The sequence below is a fragment of the Nerophis ophidion genome, linkage group LG18 (genome assembly GCF_033978795.1).
Source record: "Nerophis ophidion isolate RoL-2023_Sa linkage group LG18, RoL_Noph_v1.0, whole genome shotgun sequence".
Classification (NCBI taxonomy): Eukaryota; Metazoa; Chordata; class Actinopteri; order Syngnathiformes; family Syngnathidae; genus Nerophis; species Nerophis ophidion.
The window spans coordinates 36,715,879-36,733,901 of record NC_084628.1 but is presented as its reverse complement, the minus strand read 5'-3'; the positions used below and the strand labels follow the sequence as shown (position 1 = coordinate 36,733,901).

General features: G+C 37.6%; 1 protein-coding gene across 1 annotated transcript in view; it reads left to right on the top strand.

Moving 5' to 3' along the window:
- Positions 1-1,119: 1,119 nt before the first annotated feature.
- The window catches only part of zbtb16b (zinc finger and BTB domain containing 16b), a 120,658-nt gene continuing 103,754 nt past the window's right edge, over positions 1,120-18,023 (top strand). Inside the window, exons 1-2 of the mRNA XM_061878062.1 lie at positions 1,120-1,259; positions 11,213-12,422. Coding sequence (XP_061734046.1) covers positions 11,290-12,422 — 1,133 coding nt within the window. The 5' untranslated portion in view covers positions 1,120-1,259; positions 11,213-11,289. The remainder of the gene's footprint in view (positions 1,260-11,212; positions 12,423-18,023) is intronic.

The following is an 18,023-nucleotide window of genomic DNA, read 5'->3' as shown; positions in this document are numbered from 1 at the left end:
TAAATAAATCTATATATATATAAAAATGGGTATTTCTGTCTGTCATTCCGTCGTACATTTTTTTCCTTTTACGGTAGGTTTTTTGTGGAGAATAAATGATGAAAAAAACACTTAATTGAACAGTTTAAAAGAGGAGAAAACACGAAAAAAATGAAAAAAAATTTTGAAACATAGTTTATCTTCAATTTCCACTCTTTAAAATTCAAAATTCATCTGAAAAAAATTATTAAAAAAACTAGCTAATTCGAATCTTTTTGAAAAAAATAAAAAAATAATTTATGGAACATCATTAGTAATTAATAAGATTAATTTTAAAATTTTGATGACATGTTTTAAATAGGTTAAAATACAATCTGCACTTTGTTTTAATATAGAAGAAATTGGACCAAGTTATATTTCTAACAAAGACAAATCATTATTTCTTCTAGATTTTCCAGAATAAAAATTTGAAAATAAATTCAAAAGACTTTGAAATAAAATTCAAATTTGATTCTACAGATTTTCTATATTTGCCAGAATATTTTTATTTTATTTTAATCATAATAGGTTTGGAGAAATATTTCACAAATATTCTTCGTCAAAAAAACAGAAGCTAAAATGAAGAATGTAATTAAAATGTATTTATTAGTCTTTACAATAACAATAAATAAAAAAACAATACTTGAACATTCATTTCAATTGTCAGGAAAGAAGAGGAAGGAATTTAAAAGGTGAAAAGGTATATGTGTTTAAAAATCCTAAAATCATTTTTAAGGTTGTATTTTTTCTCTAAAATTGTCTTTCTGTAAGTTATCAGAAGCAAAGTAAAAAAAATAAATGAATTCATTTAAACAAGTGAAAACATTTTCTTGGATTTTCAAATTCTATTTGAATTTTGTCTTTCTTAGAATTAAAAATGTGGCGCAAAGCGAGACCAGCTTGCTTGTAAATAAATAAAATGTAAAAAAAATAGAGGCAGCTCACTGGTAAGTGCTGCTATTTGAGCTATTTTTAGCGGGCGACTCATCTGGTCCTTACGGGCACCAGCTTGGTCACCCCTGCTATATATGAATATACAATGCAATCGTCACATGGTCACTTAGTACGCCGGGTGTTTTATTTTGACAGTCCACAGCCGGAAGTGGAGCTCGCGCGGCCCCGCGCTTGACTCATCAGTCTACTTGGAGCAAGAGCGACCTGGGAGCGGGCACATGTGCGATGTGCCAGCATGATGCTGCCTGGATAGTCGGGGGGCGACGGCGAGGACGCGGACACAAGAGGTGAGACCCCGACCAAGACTTTCACCTCCGACACGTGGACGCGCGCCTCTTTATTCCTCCTCCCGCCTCGCGAGTTTGATTGACGCCCGAAACTTGTGAGCGGACTTCTCGTCTTTGTCGACGTGTAGCGAAGCTCGGACGAGAAGGCGCGCCCGGTGTCGCGATAACCACGTGACGTCGTGATATCGCCGTCGGCCATCCTCTCCCGGATCGGAGTAGTTTGCCGACTTATCGATCGTGCCGCTAAATGGTCTGACGTGCTGCGTAATTAGAGACGTGCGCCGCCTTTAATGAACTCATCAGCGGGCGTCTACCTGTTGAGGGAGTCTGCGCGCGTGCGCGGCGTCGCGAGCCGCTTAGTATGCAGACCACGTGACCACCCGCAGACTCATCAGCATCAGCATCATCAAAGTGCCGCCGATCGACCTGTTGTCTGCTAATTGGATGCCAAACTTAGACACGTCACTCATCATATTTCATGACTTTCACTCAGGGGGGGTCAAAAGTCTACTCTCAAGTGGTGAAATCACGGCAAGATAACTTAAAAATAAAGACAACTTCAGATTGTTTTTTTGTTCTTTGTTTAAAAATAGAACAAACACATTCTGAAAATGAACAAATCATAATTTTTTTTTTTTACACGTACATGTTGCGGTTATAGGTTGATTGGCAACACTAAATTGGCCCTAGTGTGTGAATGTGAGTGTGAATGTTGTCTGTCTATCTGTGTTGGCCCTGCGATGAGGAGGCGACTTGTCCAGGGTGTACCCCGCCTTACGCCTGATTGTAGCTGAGATAGGCGCCAGCGCCCCCCGCGACCCCAAAAGGGAATACGCAGTAGAAAATGGATGGATGGATGGATGTTGCGGTTAGTAGTATTCCATCTTTATTAGTCGTTATTTATACTTTCTGAATTAATGATGTGATAATGTTCATCAGTCTTCATTTTCAATCTATCAAGATACAAAAATTATGTCAAAATTAAATTACAGGATGTTATTTAAGTAGTTAATTTTAGACGGAGAAAAATCTACTCCCAAGTGGGCCAGACTGGTAAAATCACAGCACGATAACTTAAAAATAAAAGACAACTTAAGATTGTTTTTTTTGGTTTAAAAATAGAACAAGCTCATTCTGAAAATGTTTTTTTACACTTACATGTTGCGGTTAGTAGTATTCCATCTTTATTAGTCGTTATTTATACTTTCTGAATTAATGATGTGATAATGTTCATCAGTTTTCATTTTCAATCTATCAAGATAAAAAAAATTATGTCAAAATTTACAGGATGTTATTTAAGTAGTTAATTTTAGACGGAGAAAAATCTACTCCCAAGTGGGCCAAACTGGTAAAATCACAGCCTGATAACTTAAAAATAAAGACAACTTCATATTGTTTTTTTTCTTTGTTTATAAATAGAACAAACACATTCTGAAAATGTTTTTGAAAATGAACAAATAATGTTTTTTTTACACTTACATGTTGCGGTTAGTTAATTCCGTCTTTATTAGTCGTTATTTATACTTTCTGAATTAATGATGTGATAATGCTCATCAGTCTTCATTTTCAATCTGTCAAGATACAAAAATTATGTCAAAATTAAATTAAAGGATGTTATTTAAGTAGTTAATTTTAGATGGAGAAAAATCTACTCCCAAGTGGGCCAAACAGGTAAAATCACGGCCTGATAACTTTGAAATAAAGACAACTTCAGAGTGTTTTTTTTCTTTGTTTAAAAATAGAACAAGCACATTCTAAAGATGTACAAAATGTTACGTTACGGTTTATAGTATTCTATCTTTATTAGTTATTTATACTTTCTGGATAAATTATCTGATAATGTTCATCAGTCAACTCATTGATGTTACTTTTCAATCTATCAATATAAAAAAAAGATGTCAAAATTAAATTACAGGATGTTATTTAAGTAGTTAATTTTAGATGGAGAAAAATCTACTCCCAAGTGGGCCAGACTGGTAAAATCACGGCACGATAACTTTAAAATAAAGACAACTTAAGATTTTTTTTTTTTGTTTGTTTAAAAATAGAACAAGCTCATTCTGAAAATGTTTTTTTACACTTACATGTTGCGGTTAGTTGTATTCCATCTTTATTAGTAGTTATTTCTACTTTCTGAATTAATGATGTGATAATGTTCATCAGTGTTCATTTTCAATCTATCAAGATACAAAAATTATGTCAGAATTAAATTACAGGATGTAATTTAAGTAGTTAATTTTAGACGAAGATAAATCTACTCTCAAGTGGGCCGGACTGGTAAAATCACGACATGATAACTTAAAAATAAAGACAATTTAAGATTGTCTTTTTTTTTTTGTTTAAAAATAGAACAAGCTCATTCCGAAAATGTTTTTTTTTTACACTTACATGTTGCGGTTAGTAGTATTCCATCTTTATTAGTCGTTATTTATACTTTCTGAATTAATGATGTGATAATGTTCATGAGTGTTCATTTTCAATCTATCAAGATACAAAAATTATGTCAGAATTAAATTAAAGGATGTAAATTAAGTAGTTAATTTTAGACGGAGAAAATCTACTCCCAAGTGGGCCGGACTGGTGAAATCCCGGCACGATAACTTAAAAATAAAGACAGCTTCAGATTGTTTTGTTTTTTTGTTTAAAAATAGAAGAAGCTCATTCTGAAAATGTTTTTTTTTTATACACTTACATGTTGCGGTTAGTAGTATTCCATCTTTATTAGTCGTTATTTATACTTTCTGAATTAATGATGTGATCATGTTCATCAGTCTTTATTTTCAATCTATCAAGATACAAAAATTATATCAAAATTAATTTACAGGATGTTATTTAAGTAGTTAATTTTAGACGGAGATAAATCTACTCCTAAGTGGGCCAGACTGGTAAAATCACAGCACGATAACTTAAAAATAAAGACAACTTAAGATTGTTTTTTTTTTTTGTTTAAAAATAGAACAAGCTCATTCTGAAAATGTTTTGTTTTATACACTTACATGTTGCGGTTAGTAGTATTCCGTCTTTATTAGTCGTTATTTATACTTTCTGAATTAATGATGTGATAATGTTCATCAGTGTTCATTTTCAATCTATCAAAATTATGTCAAAATTCAATTACCGAATGTTTTTTAAGTAGTTAATTTTAGACGGAGAAAAATCTACTCCCAAGAGGGCCAAACTGGTAAAATCACGGCACGATAACTTAAAAATAAAGACAACTTCAGATTGTTTTTTTTTTGTGTGTGTTTAAAAATAGAACAAGCTCATTCTGAAAATGCTTTTTTTATACACTTACATGTTGCGGTTAGTAGTATTCCGTCTTTATTAGTCGTTATTTATACTTTCTGAATTAATGATGTGATAATGTTCATGAGTGTCCATTTTCAATCGATCAAGATACAAACATTTTGTCGAAATTAAATTAAAGGATGTAATTTAAGTTGTTGATTTTAGACGGAGAAAAATCTACTCCCAAGTGGGCCGGACTGGTAAAATCACGACATGATAACTTTAAAATAAAGACAACTTAAGATTTTTTTTTTTTGTTGTTGTTTAAAAATAGAACAACCACATTCTGAAAATGTTTTTGAAAATGAACAAATGATAATGTTTTTTTTACACTTACATGTTGCGGTTTGTAGTCTTCCATCTTTATTAGTCGTTATTTATACTTTCTGAATTAAAGATGTGATAATGTTCATCAGTCTTCATTTTCAATCTATCAAGATACAAAAATTATGTCAAAATTAAGTTACAGGATGTTATTTAAGTAGTTAATTTTAGACGGAGAAAAATCTACTCCCAAGTGGGCCAGACTGGTAAAATCACGGCACGATAACTTAAAAATAAAGACAACTTCAGATTGTTTTTTTTCTTTGTTTAAAAATAGAACAAACACATTCTGAAAATGTTTTTGAAAATGAACAAATAATGTTTTTTTTACACTTACATGTTGCGGTTAGTAGTATTCCGTCTTTATTAGTCGTTATTTATACTTTCTGAATTAATGATGTGATAATGTTCATCAGTCTTCATTTTCAATCTATCAAGATACAAAAATGTCAAAATTAAATTACAGGATGTTTTTTAAGTAGTTAATTTTAGACGGAGAAAAATCTACTCCCTAGTGGGCCGGACTGGTAAAATCACGACATGATAACTTTAAAATAAAGACAACTTAAGATTGTTTTTTTGTTGTTGTTTAAAAATAGAACAATCACATTATAAAAATGTACAGCATCTTATGTTACGGTTTATAGTATTCTATCTTTATTAGTTATTTACACTTTCTGGATAAATTATCAGATAATGTTCATCAGTCAACTCATTGTGTTACTTTTCGATCCATCAATATAAAAAAAAAAAGTCAAAATTAAAAAAAGGATGTTATTTTGGTAGTTCATTTTAGTTGGGGGGCCACATGGAGGAAAATCTACTACTCACAGCATGATAACTTTAAAATAAAAACAACTTAAGATTGTTTTTTTTTTTTGTTTAAAAAAAGAACAAACATTCTGAAAATGTATTTTTTGTATACACTTACATGTTGCGGTTACTGTGATGAGGTGGAGACTTGTCCAGGGTGTACACCGCCTTCCGCCTGAATGCAGCTGAGATAGGCTCCAGCACCCCCCGTGACCCCTAAAGGGACTATCGGTGGAAAAAATAGATGGATGGATGGATGTTGTGGTTAATAGTATTCTGTCTTTATTAGTCCTTATTTATACTTTCTGAATAATGTTCATCAGTCAACTCAAAGTCATACTTTTCAATCTATCAATATAAAAAAATTATGTCAAAATTAAATTAAAGGATGTTATTTTGGTAGTTCATTTTAGATGGGGGGCCACATGGAGGAAAATCTACTCCCACGTGGTGAAATCACTGCATGATAACTTAAAAATAAAGACAAATTCAGATTGTTTTCTTTGTTTACAAATAGAACCAACACATTCTGGATTTTTTTATTTTTTTTACACTTACATGTTGCGGCTGATAGTATTTGTTCTTTATTTGTCCTTATTTATATTTTCTGGATATCATGTGATAATTTATCATGTAATAAATTAACTCATTGGTGTTAATTTTCAATCCATCAAGAAATTCAAGATACAAAAAACAATATTTAAAAATAGAACAAACACATTCTAAAAATGTACAAATCCTATTTTTTTTTTACACTTACATGTTGCGGTTAGTCTTTTTTAGTCGTTATTTATGCTTTCTGAATAAATTATGTGATAATGTTCATCAGTGTTCATTTTCAATCTATAAGGATAAAAAAAAAAAACTATCAAAATCAAATGAAAGGATGTTGTTTATGTAGTTAATTTTAGATGGGGGGCCACATGGAGCAAAGTGGTAAAATCACGGCACGATAACTTAAAAATAAAGAAAACTTCAGATTGTTTCCTTTGTTAAAAAAATTAAACATATTCTGAAAATGAACAAATCATAATGTTTTTTTTAAACTCACATGTTGCGGTTTGTAGTATTCCATCTTTATTAGTCGTTATTTATACTTTCTGAATAAATTATGTGATAATGTTCATTTTCAATCTATCAAGATAAAAAAATGTCAAAATTAAATTACAAGATGTTAATTAAGTAGTTCATTTTAGATGGAGAAAAATCTACTCCCAAGTGGGCCAAACTGGTAAAATCACGGCACGATAACTTTGAAATAAAGACAACTTAAGATTGTTTTTTTTTTTGTTTAAAAATAGAACAAACACATTCTAAAAATGTACAAAATGTTATGTTACGGTTTATAGTATTCTATCTTTGTTATTAGTTATTTATACTTTCTGAATAAATGATGTGATAATGTTCATCAGTCAACTCATCGGTGTTACTTTTCAATCTGTCAATATAAACACATTATGTCAAAATTAAATTACAGGATGTTATTTTGGTTGTTCATTTTAGGTGGGGGGCCACATGGAGGAAAATCTGCTCCCAAGTGGGCCGGACTGGTGAAATCACGGCATGATAACTTTAAAATAAAGACAACTTCAGATTGTTTTCTTTGTTTAAAAATAGAACAAGCACATGGTGAAAAATCTACTCCCAAGTGGGGCGAGGACTGGTAAAATCACGACATGGTAACTCAAAAATAAAGAAAACTTCAGATTTTTTTTCGTTTGTTTAAAAATAGAACGAGCTCATTCTGACAATGTTTTTTTGTATACACTTACATGTTGAGGTTACTGTAATAAGGTGGCGACTTGTCCAGGGTGTACCCCGCCTTCTGCCTGAAAGCAGCTGAGATAGGCTCCAGCACCCCCCGCGACCCCTAAAGGGACAAGCGGTAGAAAATAGATGGATGGATGGATGTTGTGGTTAATAGTATTCTGTCTTTATTAGTCCTTATTTATACGCGGCACGATAACTTAAAAATAATGACAACCTCAGATCGTTTTCTTTGTTTAAAAAGAGAACAAGCACATTCTAAAAATGTACGAATCATAATGTTGTTTTTACACTTACATGTATATACATGCATTAATAGTATATATACTTTATTTGTTTGTTATTTATGTAGTTTGATCATTTTCCTCGCCTAGTGCACTAACATGGTTTATTATTACATATGTAGCATCATCTACAAATATACAAAGAATTGCTATTGTGACACCTGGTGGACACATTTAGAACAGCAGTTTCATTTAAAAAATCCTGGCAACGTAGCTAGCGCTCTAATCGCTGGCAAGCTCAAATGCAAACACAAATACAAGACACATTAACGTCATTCCCCATTTGTAAACGTCATACTCCAATCTAAAATACAAAAATAAACATATTTAAATACTCAAATAAGTCTCTTAAGAACATCACACTCACTGATACTGCTCATTTGCTGGCAACGTAGCTATCTCGCTAATCGCTGGATAGCAGAAATGCTCGAATAGTGCAATAACGTGGTTTATTTTTTTTTTTTTTTACATATGTAGCATCGTCTACAAATATACAAATAATTGCTATTGCGACATCGAGTGGACACATTTAGAACAGCAGTTTACTTTAAAAAAGCCTGGCAACGTAGCTAGCGCTCTAATCGCTGGCTAGCTAAAATGCGAACATGAATACAATAAACCAGGGGTCACCAACGTGGTGCCTGCGGGCACCAGGTACCCCGTAAGAACCAGATGAGTCGCCTGCTGGCCTGTTCTAAAAATACCGTATTTCCTTGAATAGCCGCCGGGGCGCTAATTAATTTAAAATCTCTTCTCACTCCTGCGCTTATTCAAGGCACGCGGTAAAAGTAAGCAGGCGCTAATAATTTTAAAACCTCTTCTCACCCCTGCGCTTACCAATGTCATGCAGTAAAAAATTGAGTGTGATTAAAAAAAAAAAAAATTCTGTGGCCGCGGCCCGGTGGTTAGGGACCACTGCTCTACAACATATCACCGCGTCCACTTTTACACCATGCTGTCTGCGTGCCGGCCGGACGCATGCATTTCGCTGCTTCTTATACGAGATTGCAATGCATACTTGCTCAACAGCCATACCGGTTACACTGAAGGTTGTGATATAAACAACACTCTTACTAATATGTGCCACACTCTGTGAACCCACACCAAACACATTTCTGGAGAGCATTGGCTCTGTGGCACATTCTAAACGCAGCATAGGGATTACCCATAATGCCGTGCATCCGTGACTCTTGGCTATATTATACACGCACCCCTCGTGGACAAGGGGGTGCAGGGAGGGGGGCGGGGTTTTGTGCAAGCGGGTGTATGGACGGTGTAGCCAGGAGTCGTGGATGCATTGCATTCTGGGTATGTGTGTTGCGTTTGTGGTGTGTTGCAGGGCCGATGTTCTCCAAAAGTGCGTTTGTCATCGTTTAATGTGGGTTCACAGAGTGTGGCGCATATAAGTAAGAGTGTTAAAGTTGTTTTATATCACAACCATTAGTGTGATCTGTATGGCTGTGGAACAAGACCCCTGGTTTATACACAGTAAAAGCTAAATAAACTCCTCTTCCATTTTGAAAATGACGGCAGGGGAAGCGTCACTCGTGACAGTAAAAGTAAGCATTCGCTTATTAATTTGGAGAGCGAGTTTGACCCGGCAGTAATTCAAGGCAGGCGCATATTACATGCCCGGCGGCTATTCAAAGAAATATGGTAGCTCAAATAGCAGCACTTACCAGTGAGCTGCCTCTAATTTTTAAATTGTATTTATTTACTAGCAAGCTGGTCTCGCTTTGCTTGAAATTTTTAATTCTAAGAGAGACAAAACTCAATAGAATTTGAAAATCCAAGAAAATATTATAAAGACTTGGTCTTCACTTGTTTAAATAAATTCATTTGTTTTTTTAACTTTGCTTCTTCTAACTTTCAGAAAGACAATTCAAGAAAAAAATACAACCTTAAAAATGATTTTAGGATTTTTAAACTCATATACCTTTTTACCTTTTAAATTCCTTCCTCTTCTTTCCTGACAATTTACCCCTAATTTTTTTTATTGTAAAGAATTATGAATACATTTTAATTTATTCTTCATTTTAGCTTCTGTTTTTTGATGAAGAACATTTGTGAAATATTTCTTCCAACTTATTATGATTAAAATAAAAAAAAAATATTCTGGCAAATCTAAAAAATCTGTAGAATCACATTGAAATCTTACTCCAAAGTCTTTTGAATTTCTTTAAATGTTTTGTTCTGGAAAATCTAGAAGAAATAATGATTTGTCTTTGTTAGAAATATAGCTTGGTGCAATTTGTTATATATTCTAACAAAGTGCAGATTGGATTTAACCTACTCAAATTCTTTTTTAAATTTAAAAAAAAAGATTCAAAATAGATAGTTTTTTTCTTCATTTTTTTCGGTTCAATTTTGAATTTTAAAGAGTCGAAATTGAAGATAAACTATGTCTCAAAATTTAATTTAAATTTTAATTAATTAATTTTGTGTTTTCTCCTCTTTTAAACCGTTCAATTAAGTGTTTCTTTCATCATTTATTCTCTACAAAAAACTTTCCGTAAAAGGAAAAAAAAAGTATGACGGAATGACAGACAGAAATACCAATTTTTTTTAATATATATAGATTTATCCATCCATCTTCTTCCGCTTATCCGAGGTCGGGTCGCGGGGGCAACAGCCTAAGCAGAGAAACCCAGACTTCCCTCTCCCCAGCCACTTCGTCTAGCTCTTCCCGGGGGATCCCGAGGCGTTCCTAGGCCAGCCGGGAGACATAGTCTTCCCAACGTGTCCTGGGTCTTCCCCGTGGCCTCCTACCGGTTAGACGTGCCCTAAACACCTCCCTAGGGAGGCGTTCGGGTGGCATCCTGACCAGATGCCCGAGCCACCTCATCTGGCTCCTCTCCATGTGGAGGAGCAGCGGCTTTACTTTGAGTTCCTCCCGGATGGCAGAGCTTCTCACCCTATCTCTAAGGGAGAGACCCACCACCCGGCGGAGGAAACTCATTTCGGCCGCTTGTACTCGTGATCTTATTCTTTCGGTCATGACCCAAAGCTCATGACCATAGGTGAGGATGGGAACGTAGATCGACCGGTAAATTGAGAGCTTTGCCTTCCGGCTCAGCTCCTTCTTCACCACAACGGATAGATTTATTTATTAAAGGTAAATTGAGCAAATTGGCTATTTCTGGCAATTTATTTAAGTGTGTATCAAACTGGTAGCCCTTCGCATTAATCAGGACCCAAGAAGTAGTTCTTGGTTTCAAAAAGGTTGGTGACCCCTGACATAGACGATACAATACACCACACTCACTGAAACGGCTAATCTGCTATTGCGACATCTAGTGGACATATTTAGAACTGCAGTTTCTTTCATACCAAAATTTCGGCTCATTTTAATACTTAGCAAACTTATCCCGCGGGCCAGATAAAACCTGTTCGCGGACCTGATCCGGCCCACGAGCCTTACATTTGACACCCCTGCTTTAAACCATGACACTAATGACTCCTCCCCCTGTCCCCCAGCTCACAGACCAGCGGAATCAGGGTGATCGCCTCATGCGGGCACAGCCAAAGTCCGGGCGCATAGGGGTCTGACAAAAATGGGCGTGCTCCAGCTCCACAACCCCGCCCACCCCAGCGCGCTCCTGCAGCGAGCCAATCAGATGCGCCTGACGGGAACCCTGTGCGACGTCATCATCACGGTGGACGGCCACGAGTTCCCGGCGCACCGCACGGTCCTGGCGTGCACCAGCAAGATGTTTGAGATCTTGTTCCACCGCAGCAGCCTGCGCTACGCCCTGGACTTCCTGTCCCCGAAGACCTTCCAGCAGATCCTGGAGTACGCCTACACCGCCTCGCTGCAGGCCACCGCCGAGGATCTGGACGATCTGCTGTACGCGGCGGAGATCCTGGAGATCGAGTTCCTGGAGGAGCAGTGCCTGAAGGTGCTGGAGACCATCCAGGCGGAGGAGAGCGACGACACGGCGGTGAGCCACCACGGTGACCGGGCCAGACACTGGAGACACATGATGTCCAAGAAGCATTCCATCCCCGACGGCTCCGCCTGCACCAACCCCAGTGCTCTACACCACCTGGCGCTCTACCACATGACTGAGAGGAGTCCGCCGGGGACAGAGTCCACCGCACCTCCGGAGTTGAGCCCCAAGCTGGACATGGACACGGACATCACCCACCAGCCTCACCGGGGCAACGGCGAGGCCCCGACCCTTGAGCCGGTGCGGGGCGTCAAATCGGAGAACATGCAGGTGGACGAGGCGGACTTCTGCGTGGGCGGCTCCTCCGGGGCAGGGGACGGATGCTCGCCGTCCGACCCAAACAGGGACGAGGGCCCGGGGACGCCGCTGAGAAGCAGCGTGATCACCAGCACGCGGGAGCTCCACGGCAACCCTGACGACAGCGCCCAAGGGCTGGGGAGCTCTCTGGACTTTTTCCCCGGGTTGGTGGAGAAACACCTGAGCTCGCTGTACTCGGTCACTACCGCCCGCACGGGGGGGACCATGGCGCCCCTTTCCGTGCCCTCTTCCCTGGGCGTGCCGCTGGACCCGAGGGCCTACGGCGGCCTGCTGCACCAGGGCCTGCTGCACAGGGAGCTCCTCAGCCGGCTGGGACAGTTTGCGGCGGGCATGAGGCACGAGGGCTCCGCTCAGGGGCCGCAGTGTTGTGGCGAGTGCGGGCTGCAGCTGCACAGCCGGCAGGCTTTGGAACAGCACAGGTAACAACACAGTCTGACACCTGATATGCTCGCCTCAACACAACACAACACAACCGCCAAGGCCAAACACTCCCCAGCTCGCTCTTGCAATGTTCCAAACCTAACAAACAGTCGAGGACCTGCACTAAATTAGGTATCGATGTAAAATTAATGACGTTTAAAGGACGTTTTGTAGTTGAAGTGAGCAAAGAATGTGCAGGTTCGACCGCCTCCCAAGTACACCTGCACCACTTCCGACTCGGGATGTAACGATTAGCGGCAGAACCAAAAACCACGGTAACATTCTTGACTGTTAGAATCACCGTTGCCCATTTGAATGGTCATACACGGTGAGTGATTGTCAGACTCAACATAATTCTGCTCACTGCCTAAAGATGAAGCTAGCGTGCTAATCGCTCGCTAGCCTAAATGCTAACAATAATACAGGACACGTTAACGTCATACCCCAATCAAAAATACCAATAAACATACCTATATACTCAAATATGTCTCTTAAGAACACCGCACTCACTGATACTGCTCATTTGTAGTGCGCTAATTGCTAGCTAGCTTAAATGCTAACATGAATACAAGACAGATTAACATATTTACCCATTTCTTAACATCATACTCCAATCTAAAATACCAAAATAAACATATTTTAATACTCAAACATGTCTCTTAAGAACACCACACTCACTGATACTGCTCATTTGCTGGCAGCAACCAAGCTAGCACGCTAATTGCTCGCTAGCTGAAATGCTAACATGAATACAAGACACATTCACGTATTTACCCATTTCTAACGTCATACTCCAATATAAAATATGAAAATAAACATTTAAATACTCAAATATGTCTCTTAAGAACACCACACTCACGGATACTGCTCATTTTCTGGCAAGGTAGCTATTACGCCAATTGCTAGCTAGCTTAAATGCTAACTCGAATACAAGAAACATTAACGTATTTAACCATTTCCAACGTTATATTCGAATTCAAAATACAAATATAAACATTTAAACACTAGAAAAATAAGTTTTTGAAGGACAGCACACACACTGATACTGCAAATTTGCTGGCAATGTAGCTAGCGCGCTACTCGCTCGCTAGCCTAAATGCTAACAATAATACAGGACACGTTGACGTCATACTCCAATCTAAAATACCAATAAACATACCTATATACTCAAATATGTCTCTTAAGAACACCGCACTCACTGATACTGCTCATTTGTAGTACGCCAATTGCTAGCTATCTTAAATGCTAACATGAATACAAGACAGATTAACGTATTTACCCATTTCTTAACATCATACTCCAATCTAAAATACCAACATAAACATTTTAATACTCAAACATGTCTCTTAAGAACACCACACTCACTGATACTGCTCATTTGCTGGCAGCAACGTAGCTAGCGCGCTAATCGCTAGCTAGCTGAAATGCTAACATGAATACAAGACACATTCACGTATTTACCCATTTCTAATGTCATACTCCAATATAAAATATGAAAATAAACATTTAAATACTCAAATATGTCTCTTAAGAACACCACATTCACGGACACTGCTCATTTTCTGGCAAGGTAGCTATTACGCCAATTGCTAGCTAGCTTAAATGCTACTCGAATACAAGAAACATTAACGTATTTAACCATTTCGAACGTTGTATTCCATTCTAAAATACAAAAATAAACAATACTACAAAAATAAGTTTTTCAAGAACACCACACTCACTGATACTGCTTAGTTCCTGGCAGCAACTTAGCTAGCGTACTAATCCCTAGCTAGCTGAAATGCTAACAAGAATACAAGACACATAAATGTCTTTCCCCATTTCTAACGTCATACTCCAACCTAAGATACGAAAATTACCATATTTAAATACTCAAAAATGTCTTAAGAACACCACACCCATCGATACTGCTAATTTGCTGGCAGCAACTAGCTATGGCGCTAATCGCTAGCTAGCTAAAATGCTAACATGAATATAGAACACAATGGATTTACCCATTTCTAACGTCATACTCCAATATAAAATACGAAAAATAAACATTTAAATACTCAAATATATCTCTTAAGAACGCCACAATTACAAATACTGCTCATTTGCTGCTAAGGTAGCTATTACGCCAATTGCTAGCTAGCTTAAATGCTAACATGAATACAAGACACATTAACATATTTAACCATTTCTAACGTTATATTCCAATTTGAAATACAAAAATAAACATTTAAATACTAGAAAAATAAGTTTTTGAAGGACACCACACACACTGATACTGCTCATTTGCTGGCAATGTAGCTAGCGCACTACTCGCTCGCTAGCCTAAATGCTAACAGTAATACAGGACACGTTAACGTCATACTCCAATCTAAAATACCAATAAACATACTTATATACTCAAATATGTCTCTTAAGAACAACGCACTTACTGATACTGCTCATTTGCTGGCAATTTAGCTAGCGCGCTAATCGCTCGCTAGCCTAAATGCTAACAATAATACAGGACACGTTAACGTCATACCCCAATCTAAAATACAAATAAACATACCAATATACTCAAATATGTGTCTTAAGAACACCGCACTTACTGATACTGCTCATTTGCCGGCAATGTAGCTAGCGCGCTACTCGCTCGCTAGCCTAAATGCTAACAATAATACAGGATACCTTAACGTCATACTCCAATCTAAAGTACCAATAAACATACCTATATACTCAAATATGTCTCTTAAGAACACCACACTTACTGATACTGCTCATTTGCTGGCAATGTAGCTAGCGCCCTACTCGCTCGCTAGCCTAAATGCTAACAATAATACAGGATACCTTAACGTCATACTCCAATCTAAAATACCAATAAACATACCTATATACTCAAATATGTCTCTTAAGAACACCACACTTACTGATACTGCTCATTTGCTGGCTATGTAGATAGCGCGCTACTCGCTCGCTAGCCTAAATGCTATCTACATAGCCAGCAAATGAGCAGTATCAGTAAGTGTGGTGTTCTTAAGAGATATATTTGAGTATATAGGTATGTTTATTGATATTTTAGATTGGGGTATGACGTCCTGTATTATTGTTAGCATTTAGGCTAGCGGGCGAGTAGCGCGCTAACAATAATACAGGACGTCATACCCCAATCTAAAATACCAATAAACATACCTATATACTCAAATATGTCTCTTAAGAACACCGCACTTACTGATACTGCTCATTTGCTGGCAATGTAGCTAGCGCGCTAGCTTAAATCCTAACAGTAATACAGGACACGTTAACGTCATACCCCAATCTAAAATACCAATAAACATACCTATATACTCAAATATGTCTCTTAAAAACACCGCACTTACTGATACCGCTCATTTGCTGGCAATGTAGCTAGAGCGTTACTCGCTTGCTAGCCTAAATGCTAACAATAATACAGGACACGTTAACGTCATACTCCAATCTAAAATACCAATAAACATACCTATATACTCAAATATGTCTCTTAAGAACACCGCACTCACTGATACTGCTCATTTGCTGGCAATGTAGCTAGCGCGCTAATCGCTCGCTAGCCTAAATGCTAACAATAATACAGGACACGTTAACGTCATACTCCAATCTAAAATACCAATAAACATACCTATATACTCAAATATGTCTCTTAAGAACACCGCACTCACTGATACCGCTCATTTGCTGGCAATTTGGCTAGCGCGCTAATCGCTCGCTAGCCTAAATGCTAGCAATAATACAGGACACGTTAACGTCATACTCCAATCTAAAATACCAATAAACATACCTATATACTCAAATATGTCTCTTAAGAACACCGCACTTTCTGATACTGCTCATTTGCTGGCAATGTAGCTAGCGCGCTAATCGCTCGCTAGCCTAAATGCTAACAATAATACAGGACACGTTAACGTCATACTCCAATCTAAAATACCAATAAACATACCTATATACTCAAATATGTCTCTTAACACCGCACTCACTGATACTGCTCATTAGCTGGCAATGTAGCTAGGCGCTAATCGCTCACTAGCCTAAATGCTAACAATAATACAGGACACGTTAACGTCATACTCCAATCTAAAATACCAATAAACATACCTATATACTCAAATATGTCTCTTAACACCGCACTCACTGATACTGCTCATTAGCTGGCAATGTAGCTAGGCGCTAATCGCTCACTAGCCTAAATGTTAACAATAATACAGGACACGTTAACGTCATACCCCAATCTAAAATACAAATAAACATACCAATATACTCAAATATGTGTCTTAAGAACACCGCACTTACATATACTGCTCATTTGCCGGCAATGTAGCTAGCGCGCTACTCGCTCGCTAGCCTAAATGCTAACAATAATACAGGACACCTTAACGTCATACTCCAATCTAAAGTACCAATAAACATACCTATATACTCAAATATGTCTCTTAAGAACACCACACTTACTGATACTGCTCATTTGCTGGCAATGTAGCTAGCGCCCTACTCGCTCGCTAGCCTAAATGCTAACAATAATACAGGATACCTTAACGTCATACTCCAATCTAAAATACCAATAAACATACCTATATACTCAAATATGTCTCTTAAGAACACCACACTTACTGATACTGCTCATTTGCTGGCTATGTAGATAGCATTTAGGCTAGCGAGCGAGTAGCGCGCTATCTACATAGCCAGCAAATGAGCAGTATCAGTAAGTGTGGTGTTCTTAAGAGACATATTTGAGTATATAGGTATGTTTATTGATATTTTAGATTGGGGTATGACGTCCTGTATTATTGTTAGCATTTAGGCTAGCGGGCGAGTAGCGCGCTAACAATAATACAGGACGTCATACCCCAATCTAAAATACCAATAAACATACCTATATACTCAAATATGTCTCTTAAGAACACCGCACTTACTGATACTGCTCATTTGCTGGCAATGTAGCTAGCGCGCTAGCTTAAATGCTAACAGTAATACAGGACACGTTAACGTCATACCCCAATCTAAAATACCAATAAACATACCTATATACTCAAATATGTCTCTTAAAAACACCGCACTTACTGATACCGCTCATTTGCTGGCAATGTAGCTAGCGCGCTACTCGCTTGCTAGCCTAAATGCTAACAATAATACAGGACACGTTAACGTCATACTCCAATCTAAAATACCAATAAACATACCTATATACTCAAATATGTCTCTTAAGAACACCGCACTCACTGATACTGCTCATTTGCTGGCAATGTAGCTAGCGCGCTAATCGCTCGCTAGCCTAAATGCTAACAATAATACAGGACACGTTAACGTCATACTCCAATCTAAAATACCAATAAACATACCTATATACTCAAATATGTCTCTTAAGAACACCGCACTCACTGATACCGCTCATTTGCTGGCAATTTGGCTAGCGCGCTAATCGCTCGCTAGCCTAAATGCTAGCAATAATACAGGACACGTTAACGTCATACTCCAATCTAAAATACCAATAAACATACCTATATACTCAAATATGTCTCTTAAGAACACCGCACTTTCTGATACTGCTCATTTGCTGGCAATGTAGCTAGCGCGCTAATCGCTCGCTAGCCTAAATGCTA